Source organism: Cyprinodon variegatus, unplaced genomic scaffold, assembly GCF_000732505.1.
Source record: "Cyprinodon variegatus isolate N-32 unplaced genomic scaffold, C_variegatus-1.0 Scaffold42, whole genome shotgun sequence".
In the NCBI taxonomy this organism is placed as follows: domain Eukaryota; kingdom Metazoa; phylum Chordata; class Actinopteri; order Cyprinodontiformes; family Cyprinodontidae; genus Cyprinodon; species Cyprinodon variegatus.
Genome location: NW_015150495.1, coordinates 1201870 through 1216302, shown reverse-complemented (window position 1 = coordinate 1216302; position 14433 = coordinate 1201870). Strand labels below are relative to the sequence as shown.

Sequence of the window (14433 nt, the reverse complement as noted above, 5' to 3'; positions counted from 1 at the left end):
CGGCCCTTGGCTGGTTCCCTACAATTCCTTTTTAAGCATCAATATTTGTACCGGAATATTCTTTCTGTCATGATTTGTGGACATTAAGATCTAAAGAGAAGGGCCTTCTCCTGGTCAGACCCTGTAATTCAGTGAAAGGTTGGAGTTAGAGTAAGAAAATATGCATGCCCAGGAGAAGGGGTCACTCCAGTGGTTGGAAGTTGTCTGCCATTCGGCTGGCATTTGACTGGGAAGGGCCATTTTTAATGCTGCTACTGTAGTGCCAATGCACAACGTATATAACGTATGTCATCTCAGACACTTTATAGTGACTGTTCAACCAGATCATACAATAATCTTCAGCTTGTTTCAGGAAATCCAGCATAACTAATAATTTAACTTTATTAATCTCACATTGGAATAATTTACCTCTGCATTTAACCCATCCACTTGGTGAGCAGTGGGTTGACATTGTGGGGCACCTTGGGAGCAGTATGGGGTTAAGGGTCTTGCTCAGAGACCCAGAGTGGCAGTCTGTTGGAGTGGGCTCGAACTCAGAACCTCAGGTTCCATGCACTATGTCCTAACCACTACCCCGCCCTCGCCATATAGATTAAGCTCAGGATAACCTGAGCCTATAAGCTTTATCAGAAAGGAAAGTTTTTAATTTACCCTTCAAAGTATACAGGGTGTCTGCCTCACGGACTAAAACTGGTAGTTGGTTCCACAGCAGAGGAGCCTGATAACTTAAAGATCTCTCTCCCATTCTATTTATAGAAATTCTAGGAACCACTAGTAAACCTGCAGATTGAGAGTGAAGTGCTCTGTTAGGAACATAAGGAACAATCAGATCTCTGATATCAGATGGAGCTTGGCCATTTAAGGCTTTATATGCGAGAAGGAGGATTTAAATTTTTACTTGTGGTGTTGCTTATTTTTTCAGCAGGACAAGAATGCTGGTCAGACGTAGGGCAGAATAGCATGCATCAAAGCAAACCCATGTACTACACTGGCACAGTCAAAGGCCTGACCAAAATCAGATTAGGAAGGCTTGTGATTTAATATGCATAGAGATTCACTGACCACTCTAACTGAACTTGATCTATTTGGCAAAAAGTAAGTGCAGAAATTTTATTTGGCAAATGCGCAAAGCAAGTTAAGACATACCCTCAAAACCCTGCAGCCATTGTTGAAATAGAAGGTGATTCTGCATGTCTATAATTCTGTTTTGATTGATAGAGCTGAATAAACAAGCTCCAGGTAGAACTGTATATGTTTAAAACCCAGAAATTATATGTTCATGTTGCTACTTTGTGGAGGTCTCATGAAAAGTCATTTATGCTTTTATTTTTGTGACTGGTACACTATGAATTGTTGAGAAAATAAAGAGTTTTGAATAGAAAGCAGAGTGTACTGAATTTAGTCCAGTTAATTTGAATTGGATGTTGGTTTAAATTCTCATTTTGACTCTAGAGATCTAAAGCCAACTGTCATTCAAATCTCTCACCGTCTACCAGTTTATGAAGCATTTATGCTATTTAGAGCTTTCCTTCAATAACTACATTAAAGCTACATAAGGTTGCTTTATAGAATTGGTCTGGATCTTGATCAGAATTTCTCATAATTCAGAGCAGAATCATAAGAGGCTATGTGGGACCTACCTTAGCCTCAGCCTTATAAAACTTAGTTTTCTACAGTGTTGAAGAGAGGAGGAGCTGTCTATGTAGTTTGATATCAGATGGTTTGCTGAATTATTCATCCAATATCCTCTTTGATTAAATGTTTTTAATAACTTTCCCTTCGTTTCTCATCATCTTGTCTCTTCTTCCTCACAGGTAATGAGTTATTGTACCGTAACCGAGATGGCGACGTTGTCAAGTACAACATCGACACGGATGAGCAAACTGTCTTGGTTCATAACAAGAAGTTTGTAAGTCTTTTTTTTTTTTTTTTCTTTAAGGATTATTATTCTGACGAGACAGAATTGCTGTCAGTTTCTGCCCTTAAACTTAATCCCAACTGTGTTACTTTGGGTCAGCAAATCAAACCTAATGCAGCTCCTTCGCTTGGAAAATTCAATCAAACGATGCATCATTTCTGTGAAATGTGATCCGAATATGTAGGCAGACGTCAAGATAGCTGATATAATAACATTATATCAGCTATAATATTGCGAAGCCCAAGTGCAAAGATTAATGTGGCCCCCATTAACGGCTGAAGCAAGGCAATCTGTCAAAGGCAGGCATTTAAGGACAAGTTTAATGAAAACAGCACGCATGGCTAAAGATGTGTTATTGTTTCGCTTTCTGCACTGAAATCTCACTTTAATTCACAGGAAATGTACAAAGCCAGCAGGTATGAGGTGTCCCCTGACTTGAAGCATGTGCTGCTGGCCTACAACGTTGCAGCGGTGAGCTTCTCATTTGTTTTCTTGTTTGTTTTTTCTGAGTTGGCAAACTGACAGCCAAATATTTCAGACGCTTCAGGAGAGAGGAGCGGGGTGGGGAGTAATCATGGCGAGTTGTGAAAGCTTGCTGCACACAGGCAAGGCGGAGGTGGGAGGGCTTGTGTTCGCTTTTTGGGGGAGTGGGGAGCACAGCTGAGCGGAACTGTGGCGAAGGTGGCAGAAACACACACGACCCCCTCGGCGCCACATGGGGCTGGAAGAGAAGCAGATGAGATTGACGGCAAGAGCAGGAAGCAGTGGCTGGGAATACATCATTTCTCTATGCTTTTTGAATCAAGTAACCCACGACTGCATTTGGCCTGCCAGCGCCGTGATATGGATCAAAGCCTCTCGCCTCCTAATATAGCCGCATCAGATATATTGAATCATTCACCTGCTTACCTGCTGTTTGCTTGTCCTCCCTCTATTCTGCTGCAGCCAGCGTATTTGTTCCTGTTACTCTGAAAGATGCCTACAGATATATAATCTGGTGTTATTGCCTGAGATGAATAGCGAATATTATGACAAACAGGATCCTGTTGTACTGTTTGTATTTGCATTTATTATCCAGCTGAACTCCCCATCAATTTGATAGATGACAGTCCTTCTTCCAGTATGCTCACTGCAGCAGCACACCGTGACATATTTATGTATTCTCTCTCCTCAACATGTAGGATGGATCTAATACCTACTAAATAACGTGATAGAGTGCTGAGACGTATGTCACTCTTCCTAGTTAAAATGTTAAAGTGTCTCTTGCAGAAAAGGAACTCAGATTAGTGCAAATTTGATGATAATTAACAAAAATTGTAATAACAATGTATAACAAGCTGTTTAATATCTTTAGTTTTCGGATTAGATCTTATTCAATGCAACCAGCGGTAAAGTCTGTTCAGTATATCAACTCTTTTACTTTTTTAGGAGATTTTTGTTTTTTAGATTACCACTTGTGACATCTGTAGATGATCTTGTTATTGTGCAACATGTTTTACATTCTGTTGTGCCAATAAATTTGAAACTACAACCAAAATTATAGATCTAGTGTCTTTCCGAGGCATTTATACCCTAAACGTTTAAACTGCACGGTACGACCAGAGACTTTGATTTTATGTGTTGGAACAACACGGTGCACTGCACAATTTGGAAATGGAAGACACAGGGTAGAGGGAAAACCTGGTGGTCAGGTCAATCTGGAGCAAAGTTTGAAGCAAAGCAGCCATTAACGTTTTAAAGACTTCTACTTTTGTAAAAAAAAAAAAAAAAAAAGGGCTCATACTGCATTCTAAATAAGTCATCTTTTCTTAAAATAAATGCATTTGTTCTTGAATTGAGTTGGTAGGTGAGACACTTTACCAGTGGAACAAGACAATTTACATTTAAAATAAGGAAAAAACTACCGGTATTATCTTATTTCAAGTACATATTACCTAATTAACTTAATTCAGAGTAAAAATACTCACTCCACTGGGAAATAATCTTATTTACCTGCTTAAACTAAGGGTTAATAAACTTAATTTAAGAAATTAGTTTATATTTCTATATCATTTTGGCAGTGTAAGGCAGTCTGTAGCTAAGGGTGAGACGAGGTAAGCTACAGTATACCTGCAACTTAAGGCTTGTTCCTCAGTTGACAGTCTTGGTACCATTTCTATATATGATGGATGTGCTTCCTAACCCACAGCGGAGGAAACATTCAGGCTGTTCTACCTGTAGCACTCAAACCCATTTTGTGCTTTCCTGGAGCAGCTTGATAACGCTGAAGCATTTTATTGGCATGGGAGTGGTGTTGGTTCTTCTCTGCTAGTTCAAGGACAGTTAGTAAAAAGAAAAGTCTTCCCATGGGCCAAAAGTCACGGTGGACCAAATGGTGTTAACATAAATGTGCCAGTGGTGTCAATTATTTCAAATCTAACAGAAATAATTGTAGAACTTTACAAAGACTTGATATTTAGAGGGTACTCACCAGCATATTTCAGCGGAGTGTGCAACAATGCCTTCAAATTTGCCCCCACTTTATCTTTTTTTATCTCTCTATATGTATTTACGAAATTATTATTTTTTTTTGTTTGTGTATGGGTAAATATAACTAAATTACAGTGAATATGTACATTGGTACACTATGTTCTCGTACATTTATGTATTTACTTGCAAAGATGGAAAAAAAAAAAACAACTAATAAAATGAAAGAACGTAATTTGTCCCCACTGCACTGAAATCACAATGCTATACTTAATTTTATCGCTGCTACGCTGAAATTCAAGACACTACACTCGTTTTTATGAGTCATAACATCTAGGCTCCCTTGCCCTCAGGGCTCTGTTCCACCATATTTCAGCACAAACACTGGCTACACCGAAATTAGGCCAATGCACTGACTTTTATCGAGCAAAACAGCTGTGGAAACTGTTTTTAAAATCATTTACATCCGTCTTTGCACATATACTTGAGAAAAGGGCTTTGAAAATGTGACCCCTGCTCTCTTCAGACTCTCATTGACTCACACTTGGCGCTTGCAAACAGGTGAACACAGACAGCCAGCTTTGAAAGCATGGGAGAAGATTACCAAATAGGGGGTTTGTCAAGCCACACCAAGTAATGCTCAGTGTTTTTTTTTTCTTTTTATACCCATTAATATACAGCTGCAAGCAGATCAGAGAGAACGTCTCTAGGTCAATGCAAAAAAATATAAAGGGATATGAAAAAGACAAGATTTACAGAGAAAAGGATTGGGTCTAATTACACACACATACAGAGAGACACACTAATTAAAAACCTCTGTTGAAAACCCTGGATTTATATGTTAAAAGCATACAATTTAAAAAGGCTGTGCTTTTTATTAAGAGCATATCAGAATATGAAGGATGAACTGTTATATTCCTGAAGGATTAAATATGATCTTGCAAGCATTGTGACTTTATTCAACTTAAACTACTGCAGTAAAAAAAAAAATACTAATTTAAATGTTGAAGGGATGGCAAGTCGCTCTTTTACTTACATCAAACATTTTAGAGTTTATAGAAATGATTTTCTGTTTTATAGAACCATTTAAAAAAACATTGTAGATTTTCTCTTTCTCCTTGTTTTATTCATGATCCACTCTGTGTCTCTGAAGGATTTATTAGTGTTAATCCTGTTTGTGTTTTCTTTAATCTCAAACAAAACACTGGTCCAGTATAACCTTGGTGGACTTTTAATACTTTAATTAGCTAAACAAAAGGACATAAAACAGTTTCTTGCCAATGGTTTGAACTAAGTACTTTTTGTTCCCTCCCCTTGCAGGTGTACCAGTATTCTTATACGGCCTTTTACATCATCTGCAGTCTGGAGACTCCGTAAGTGAATCTTTGATGGATTTTTTATTTTAGATAATATCTAATCTGAATTTCTCTTACAAATAAAACTGACCTGTGAATCACCTAAAAATTCATTGTTTACTTCTATTTTACATATGAAGCCCAAAGAGTATCATCTAATCTGTGGCACAAACCACAGCTTATCCATGTTTTCCAGCATTTTATAGCTATAAGAAACCACCCTGTAATGAAAAGACCCACTTTTAGGATGTAAACAAGAAAACAGTTCAGATTTTTTGCATTCTTAGTTTCTTGGATTTGTGATCTGAGCCTAGCCTTGCATTACAAGCTGGATTGTCATGAGATCTGAGTTTTCAGTCTTAAAACAAATCCATCTTGAAAGACTAATACGTCCGCTAATACGTCCATCTCATAACCACCAGTGGGTCAGACCAATGACATGCCAGCAGTGTTTTTTGGGGCGGGACATGTAGGAATGACGACAGTCAAAAGGGCCTCGCTGTGGCATTACAAACATGGCTCTGCTGGAGGACTCACCTATCAATACCGACTCGGTTTTAGCCAAAATAATTAACATTTCTCATTTAAAAAAGGAGCAAAAAGAAGCGCTTTGTGCATTTGTAGATGGGAAAGGTCATGATTAGCAGCTGTAATTTGCTGAGAGCATTTTATGGAAGGCGGTTACTAGCTGGCACGTCCCCAATCAGCTCTAAGTATTGCACTAAATGTCCCTCCTTTTTGCCGACAGACTGAACGGTAGCCATCCAATATTGATAACTTAGAATTCAACTCAGTTTTACACATATTAATCTGGCTACTGCCAGGTTAATCTGAGCCTGTAAGGCAATGAAAATAAACATCCCACCCCCAATGTATTATAAGTCATTTTTATGCAATGAACATAAGTCAAAAGTCTGCTTGTGCTTTTTCTTTGTGACTCCACCTCATCCCTAAATACAAGGATGGTGCCTTTTCCCCACAGTCTTACAGTTCAATTTGTCTGCATTCAATTTGTTGCCATAAATTCTTTTATTTCTGTATATTTTTTTTTTTTTTTTTTTTTTTTTGCTGTTGTCCATTGAATTTAGGTGCAATTTGGGGGTGTGGTTACTTCTGTTTCTAATGAGGGCCCTACTGCATCATCCAACATTTCTTTGTGCAAATTAATTGCTGGTGTACATGACATTTTTTGTGACATTGAGAGTGTTGATTTACAATTTAGAAACGAGTAGTTGCACACGATGCACATAGAAGCTGTGGCCCTAAAAGCCCTTGAGTACCTTACTTGGAGTTCTGCCAGTCCGATGTTAAGGTTGCTGCCTCACCTTGCTTCATGCGGGACCCACAGAGCGACACACTGTTTTAATTAGTCGTAAACTTAACCTTAGGGAACTCTAGTAAACAAACTCAGCAACAAAAGTTGATTTAATCTAAATGTTGAGCACTTAAAATGCCTGAAGGGAAAAATACAAATAAGTGAAGCTCTGCAGACTTTTACTCCTTGCAGCTGTACTTCCTTTTTTTTTTTTTGCATACAACCCTAATACAAGACTTGCTTTTTTCCTTTGCTATTTCGTTTGACTCTTAATTTTAATAAACAGAATATATGATACTACTTTTAATTTAGTACATTAAATCTTTAAAATGAAGAAGTGACCACATTTAAAAAGGCAAAGATGAAATGTCATTTATAGATGCGCAATAACACAAGATTTTCTAATCAAAGGATGTTGAGACTTGAAACCATTTCAAATCTCAATAAAAGGATCTGTTTTTGTTTGTTTTTTTTCCCTACACAATGGTCCAGTGAGATTAGTCCTTTATGAAGTCTTTCCACAGATTTTAGAATTTATATCCCAAAGGTATTGATTTGTTCCCCTCTGATGTATAGGATATACAGTAGTATATACATTAGTATGAATGTATAGGATATAATGTGCTGCCACCCTGTGGTACTGTCCTCTATAAATGCACCTGCACATCTCTGCGGGTGACCTCATTCATTGTGAGCTGCAGACAAAGACAAGACATCGGCATCCCGTCTAATTCAGCCTGCACAGAACAGCGCTGTTCCCAATAAGGAGAGGTGACACCCTTACACGGTGTGGGTATTTATGGAGACACTTAAACCTTTGTTCAAAGATGTCCCACACTTGCTCTGCTGCTGCTGCTGCTGCAGTGCTGGGAGTACACAGCCATCGTGTCTGTTTAGGTGTCTTGACTTCATGTCTCCCTCTGTGTTTTTGTTCCCTAGAGAGACATGGAACCTGAACCCCCCAGAGGTGCGAAATGCTCAGCTGCAGTTTGCAGGATGGGGACCCCAGGATCAACAACTGGTAAGAGATGAAAACTTCTCTAATTGTTTGTCAAAAACTTAAATGTTCAAGTAGTTTAAAAAGTGAGGTTGAAAGTTTTCTTGATGCATACAGCAAAAAAAATGATGCCCTTTACTGTTTTTGTACTGTTTTATTAGAAAATCAAACTTATTTAATTAAGAAAAGGGGTTTCCTTTGGGATTAGACATTGGCTGGTTTGTCAAAGGAGTTAGTGTATTAATTAAAAACATACTCTACTCCTATTCTAGTTGCGGGACAAAATACATATTTTCTTTATTAACTGAATAAAATATTCTGTATTATTTTTGACGGAGCCTTTTAATTATGATTCTCTTCGTCTTTGAATCTTAATGTTTTCTGTTTGTTATTTTCATCGTGTTTTGTGTTTGTGTATTTTAAAGTTTTTTAAAAATCAATTAACTTTTCTAGAGGAACTTTTCCACATTGTTTACGATGAAACATAAACTTTTATAATTATTTTATGTCCATGGCCATTGTTTTGTGTGGCTAATTCAGGTCTGCTAGTCAGTATTTTATAATAAACACAGATAGATTAAAAAAAAATGTATCCTGAATAAAATTCTGTTGTGGTGAAGCCATTTCAGGTCAGTCTTTGTTAGCCATTTCAACACAGCCTAGGTGGTATTTAGACATAAACTGACTATTTTTATGTGGATTTACTTTCACATTTCACTTTGAAACTTATTTCAGTGAATTGGATTTTAGATAATCTGCGTAGGAAATAAAAAATGTATTTATATGTTAGTTTGTCACAATATTTGTCTAAAAATTAAGCATTGCAGGGGTACAATGGGCCCAACATATACAGATGATAGTCCAGCTCTGACTTCCTGACCTAAGACCTATGCTGACCACTTCCAAAGAGATTGCCCTTTTGGTGTGAATTATGTTGAAATCCGAAATTTCTTAAACTTGTAGGTAAACGGCCGTTCCAACCGTTGCATTTCCGAATTCTCCCGAGCAAATAAAGTAAATGTGATGTGTCCCTTATCAAGAGGGCGGGATTGGAAGGTTCGTAAGCAAGTTTTATTGTAACCAGTTTCTCCGAAGCATCTTGTTGACCAGTTAGCAACTTCCCAATGGGAAATTACATTGGGACCAGGTAGCACTAAATTGGTGACTTACCAACGACACTGTCAAGGAACGCTATGGACAGCGGAAACATGCAAGAGGAGGAGAGTTTTGTGTCGGAGGTGGTGGATGGTTCTCCTCTGTCATACATTTTTTATTTAGAGGAGGAAAGCGGGTATAAAGATGTTGTGGAAGAGGACGCCAGGGCGGCAGAAGCTTTGTTTGGTGTAGAAGGCTTCTTATTTCAACCGTTGCGTATATTAGTTGCGACATATAAATCCAGACGCTATGACCAAAAAAATATGATTGACAGATGACCCTTGATATATGATTGGCCAAATTTAGGTGTACAAGCTGACGTATAACTAACTGGCCTGCATAAGATAACGGAAAAAAATACAGATTTTAAGACAAGATTTTTTTTTTAAATAGAAATTTTCTACATTTTGGCACAATATTGTCTGATAAAGAGAACATTTATATACATGTTTAAGCCAGAAGGATTTGACATTTAAATATGATCTCCTGCAACTTTAAAAGATTCACAGTACTTGCTTTGCTGCTGGGATGGAATTACCATGTTATGTAGATGTAGTTTGTTCAAGAAAGCTGTGTAGATATATCGGCGGTAACTTAGCCATTTGATTTAACACCAAAAGAAGAAAGGCAACTCTGCAGAAACAAAGAGGAGGCTCCATTATTTCTGCTTGTGCCTTTAAAGTTGCCGGTTCGGTGATAAATTGTGAAATGAGGTCTGCAAACTGAAGTCTGTTTCAAATAATAGTGTTTTAGTCCAATGTCTTTGGAAACAAACTAGGGATTAGCTTTTCAGCTTCGTATTAGCAAAAAGAGACATTGATAAGATGATCATGCATTTATCTGAAGTGGAAAGAGTTGAAAGGTAATAAAATATTAATGTTAAGACACATTCCATCATCCCTAACATAATTATTAGGGTTGATGGAAATAGGAAGAGGCCTATTTGAAAATTCTGCAGAATTAAGGGCACTGTTTATTTTTGCAGTATTTTTTATTTTCATAGGAACCAGAAAACATGATCAAATACCTTTATCTCTACATTTCTAAAACCTACTCTAAACTCTCAGTAAAATGCACTCAAAGGACATTTTCAATAACAATTATTTAAATGGTGCAATTTCCACTTCAGAATTCTGAACACCAGGAATTTAAACTTATTCTTAATGTACAGCTGTCTCCAAACCTAAAGGCTGAAACTCATAAAAAGCTGTTTCTTTTAGAAGAGCTGAGAGCCATCTGCTTCTCGACCCTAAAGGACACAAGCAGAGACTTTGAGAACAAACTTAATGGTGCAGTAAGGTGATTCTTTTCTTAAACAATCTAACATTAAAGAAGAAATTTATTTTAAAGTTCAGGATGGCTTCAGGACTTTTTTGTTGTTTTGTTTGTTTTTTGTCATATTGACATTGTTGTGGTGTCCTATAAGAGAAAGATTTTTTTCTGGCCACCATTTCCACCTTTACTGAATCATAAACACATTTGAACCAAATAGGAGAGTTTTTAGAAATGGTTAATGTTAAATTTCTCATTTGAAGATGAGCTTCATCGTTCTAATGTTATCTCCCATCTGCTGAGCCTAGTGTGCAATTCAAAGGTCAACAGAACATTCAATAAACAGTGGATATTGTCACTGGAAGTGCTTTGCACTGATCTAATAGATATACATTACCTGCTGTAAGTTGGTGATTCCAGCAAAGCCATATACTTGTTGGAAGTCTTCCAAGTAATTGTTTTCTTGTATATACACACACAAAAACACACACACACACACAAGCGTTAAGCTTTAGTCAGTATTAAGTTATTTGAGGTTTTTAAGCCAAGACTCACTGCTTGTGTTTAGTTATGTTATGAAATCTGCTGGGACATTAAAATATTCATAGGTAATTCTAACGCAATTCACAATGGTTAAATGATTACCTGTCCAAATAAATCATATGTCACCAAAAAAATAACAAAAAAACTTAATATATTAGAAATGGTTCAAATTAAAGAACACTGAGATTTGGAAATGTACAATTGTTCAACCCAAATTTATTTTGTAATTGAATAATAGGGTTTTTAAATTCAATTATATACTGCTTTTAAGGAGGAACCCAGGGCCAACTGGAACAGCATATGGTCTCACAATGGTCTTAGGATCTCATCTCTGTAGCTAATGGCAGTCATGCTGTGCAGCCCTCCAAAGAAATGCGACCCCACACCATGCTGAAGGATGTTGCTGTCAGCAGATGCCTCTCCAAGATGTCTTTAGACTCTCTAACATCCGTTACAGTTGCTCAGTGTGTACCTATTTTCATCTGTGAAGAGCACAGGGCACCAGTGGTGAATTTGCCAATGCTGGTGTTCTCTTGTAAATCCCAAGCATCCTGCACGGTGTTGGGCTGTTAGCACAACCCCCATCTGTAAAGGTCGGGCCCTCAAACCATCCTCGTGGAGTCCGTTTCCAACCGTTTTTGCAGACAGATGCACATTCCAGTCCGCTGGAGGTCATTTTGGAGGGCTCTGGCAGTGCTGCTGTTCCTCCTTGAATAAAGGCAGAGGTAGCAGTCCTTCTGATGGGTTGTTGCCCTCCTACATCCTCCTCCATGTCTCCTAGTGTACTGGCCTTTCTCCTGGTAATGCCTTCCTTCTTTGGACACTACGCTGACACACAGCAAATATGCTTGCCACAGCTCACATTGATGTCCCATCCTTCTACCAATAATTTCAAATAATTTCCGACTGTTCTTAGTTGCTGTTGCAAAACAGCAATTGAAGTTTGATTGTCAATCTGAGTTGCTTCATAAGTGGACCATTTGATTTCAAAGAAGTTCAATTTTAGTTATTGAAGTTATATGGGTTATTTATGTGTGTGTATTTTTAGCAATGTATTTGTTTGTGCCCTTTTTGGATGCTTCCATATTTGAGTGTCTCAACAGTAAGTGAAACCTACAAGCTTTTATTTAGTTTGTTTGAATCCTAACATTATTTTTACAATTTAAATAGGATTACCCAGTACTTACAGTAAATCATTATACCAATTGAACATTATTTGGGTCATTTGTTTATATGACTATTTTTTTCTCTTATCTGGGTAAAATTATTTTAAAGTAGTACTACTGCTGACTGCAATGTATGGCTCCTCGCTAACCTCTGTGTGTGAGACTATTTATTAATTTCCAATTCCTTTGAGTTTTTTTCTAGAATCTAATCTTTATAAAATTACTTAATGTCATAATTACAGCTTTTCAGGTTTTTTGAAAACTTAGTGTTTTTCTTTTCCTGTAGTTTTCTCCTTTTTTTGTTTAATGATTAAGTGGAAGTATTTATCTTTTGTGGCAAAGTGTATTTTTTGTGTACACCATATGTTTTGAAATATTTCAATGCTTAAAGTTTGAGTTTCATCTGGTCTAAAGTTGTTTCTCCCATTATATAATATAGATGAGGCCTTCCAACTGGCTGTCTAGGACCAACACCAAGTTTTATTATTGCCTTTCATAATTGATGTCCTCCATTCCTCCAGTTCATGTGAAGCATCTATCATTGATCGGTGACCACATTTCTAACCCTCGGAAGACATTATGCTCACATACTTCAACAGCTGAGCACTTATTGTCCAGTAATATCTCAGTAAAGAACTGGAACTCAGTATAATTAAAATTCAAGAAACCTAGGCCCATCCTTTTTCTTCCAAGATGGGTCGTTGTCCATCTTCTCCTTCGCCACACCATCAGATCTACCGCAGTCTTAATGAGCTTCAGCATGCTGGTTTACAGGGCGGTTAGAATATAAGTGATTACGTCCTGAAGATAAAATGCTATTAATTACCCGTTATCTGATCGGGGGATTAATTAACTCGCTTCCTAGATTGATGTGGCCTCAAGTTTTGCTTCATCATTCATGCTTTGGTCTGACTTTTATCTTCAGTGTTTACAGGAAACAGAGTAGCAGCAGTCCCTAAAGGTCCACATGCCTATGGAGGGCCTAATGTTACAGGGAGAAATGTCCTCTTGCTGAAACTGGGCTGTTGAAAGGTGGAGCCAAAAACCGATTATTATCAAATGTTGAATCTAATCATTGTAACTCTGTCCACCTGCTATTCTCTTTTAACAAATTGCCCATCCTTGATTGATCCTCCTTTATTCATTTACTTACAGGGCTGTAATGCAGCTCTTGAGCCACACATGAGCAACTTTGTTAGACCAAAAAGCAATAATAAAACATATGCAATCTGAAAAAAATACAGTATAAAGATTTTTATACAGTTCTTTAACCATAAAAAATAAATCCAATTGATTTATTTTCTTTTTTCGCTCTCTGTAGGCAGCTAATTCTCCACATGGAGCTGATTCTCTTCCCAGAAGAACAGATACTTAGAAAGGCCTCAGGAGGCCTATTTCTTGTACTGCTTTTCAAAGATGAACAAGATGGAAATCAATTGTAAGAAGCCTTTCTCCAAATTATTTTCTGCAAAACAGTTTCTGTTAATTACACTAGAAATATGTGCGATTTACATTGCCAAATCATATCAGAGCCACTCCTTCCAATTAACAGTTAAACAAGGCTCGCTGTGAGCCAAAATACATAGACGTTACATATCAGGAGGCTTTGTGCATGGGACTTAAAGCTTGTTTATATAGTTTTTATCCACTGAACATCCTCAATCTATTAATCATTTTGCTCTAAATGCTTAAACGCATTTCTTATGCTTTTTTCTCTGGTTTTGGCCAGTTTTGCTAAGGAAGATGCATTTGTCAATGCCCATGCTGCAATCTTTGATACAGATTTATTGTGAGAGAAGTAGACCTAAAGGTTATATCATTTAACTGATATAATCAGTATTGTATTTTACTAAAATACAAAAGTAAGTAATCATAGTATTAAAGTTTTAAACATTAAGTACTAAAGCATATTTACTGGTGGAAAAACAGTTGAATACTGATATATATATACTGTTTTTTTTTTTTAAGAAATGTATCTTTAAAGAAAGAACTATCAGCTTAGTTATTCCTGCCAGATTACCAGTGCTTTGCAAAGATATTAATACCCTTCAAATCTCTTAATTCTTTGTCACAATCTAAAGCTTTGCGGTATTTTCCTGGAATATATATTTTTTTAATGGGCCATCATAGATTAATCCATAATTGTGAGCTTAAAGGGAGAGAGCACATGGCTTACAGATTACAGATAGAAAAATGTGTTGTGTTTTCTTCAAAACATTACATAAGTGATAAACAGACTGACATGG

The 14433-nt window shown here is 37.1% G+C and overlaps 1 protein-coding gene across 5 annotated transcripts in view; it reads left to right on the top strand.

Annotated features, from left to right (window-relative positions):
• dpp6 (dipeptidyl-peptidase 6) overlaps window positions 1-14433 on the top strand; it is a 329860-nt gene that overhangs the window by 265326 nt on the left and 50101 nt on the right. For all 5 annotated transcript variants that reach the window (XM_015370176.1, XM_015370175.1, XM_015370172.1 and 2 more), the window contains exons 4-7: window positions 1815-1909; window positions 2315-2389; window positions 5705-5757; window positions 7994-8075. In XM_015370176.1, coding sequence (XP_015225662.1) covers window positions 1815-1909; window positions 2315-2389; window positions 5705-5757; window positions 7994-8075 — 305 coding nt within the window. The remainder of the gene's footprint in view (window positions 1-1814; window positions 1910-2314; window positions 2390-5704; window positions 5758-7993; window positions 8076-14433) is intronic.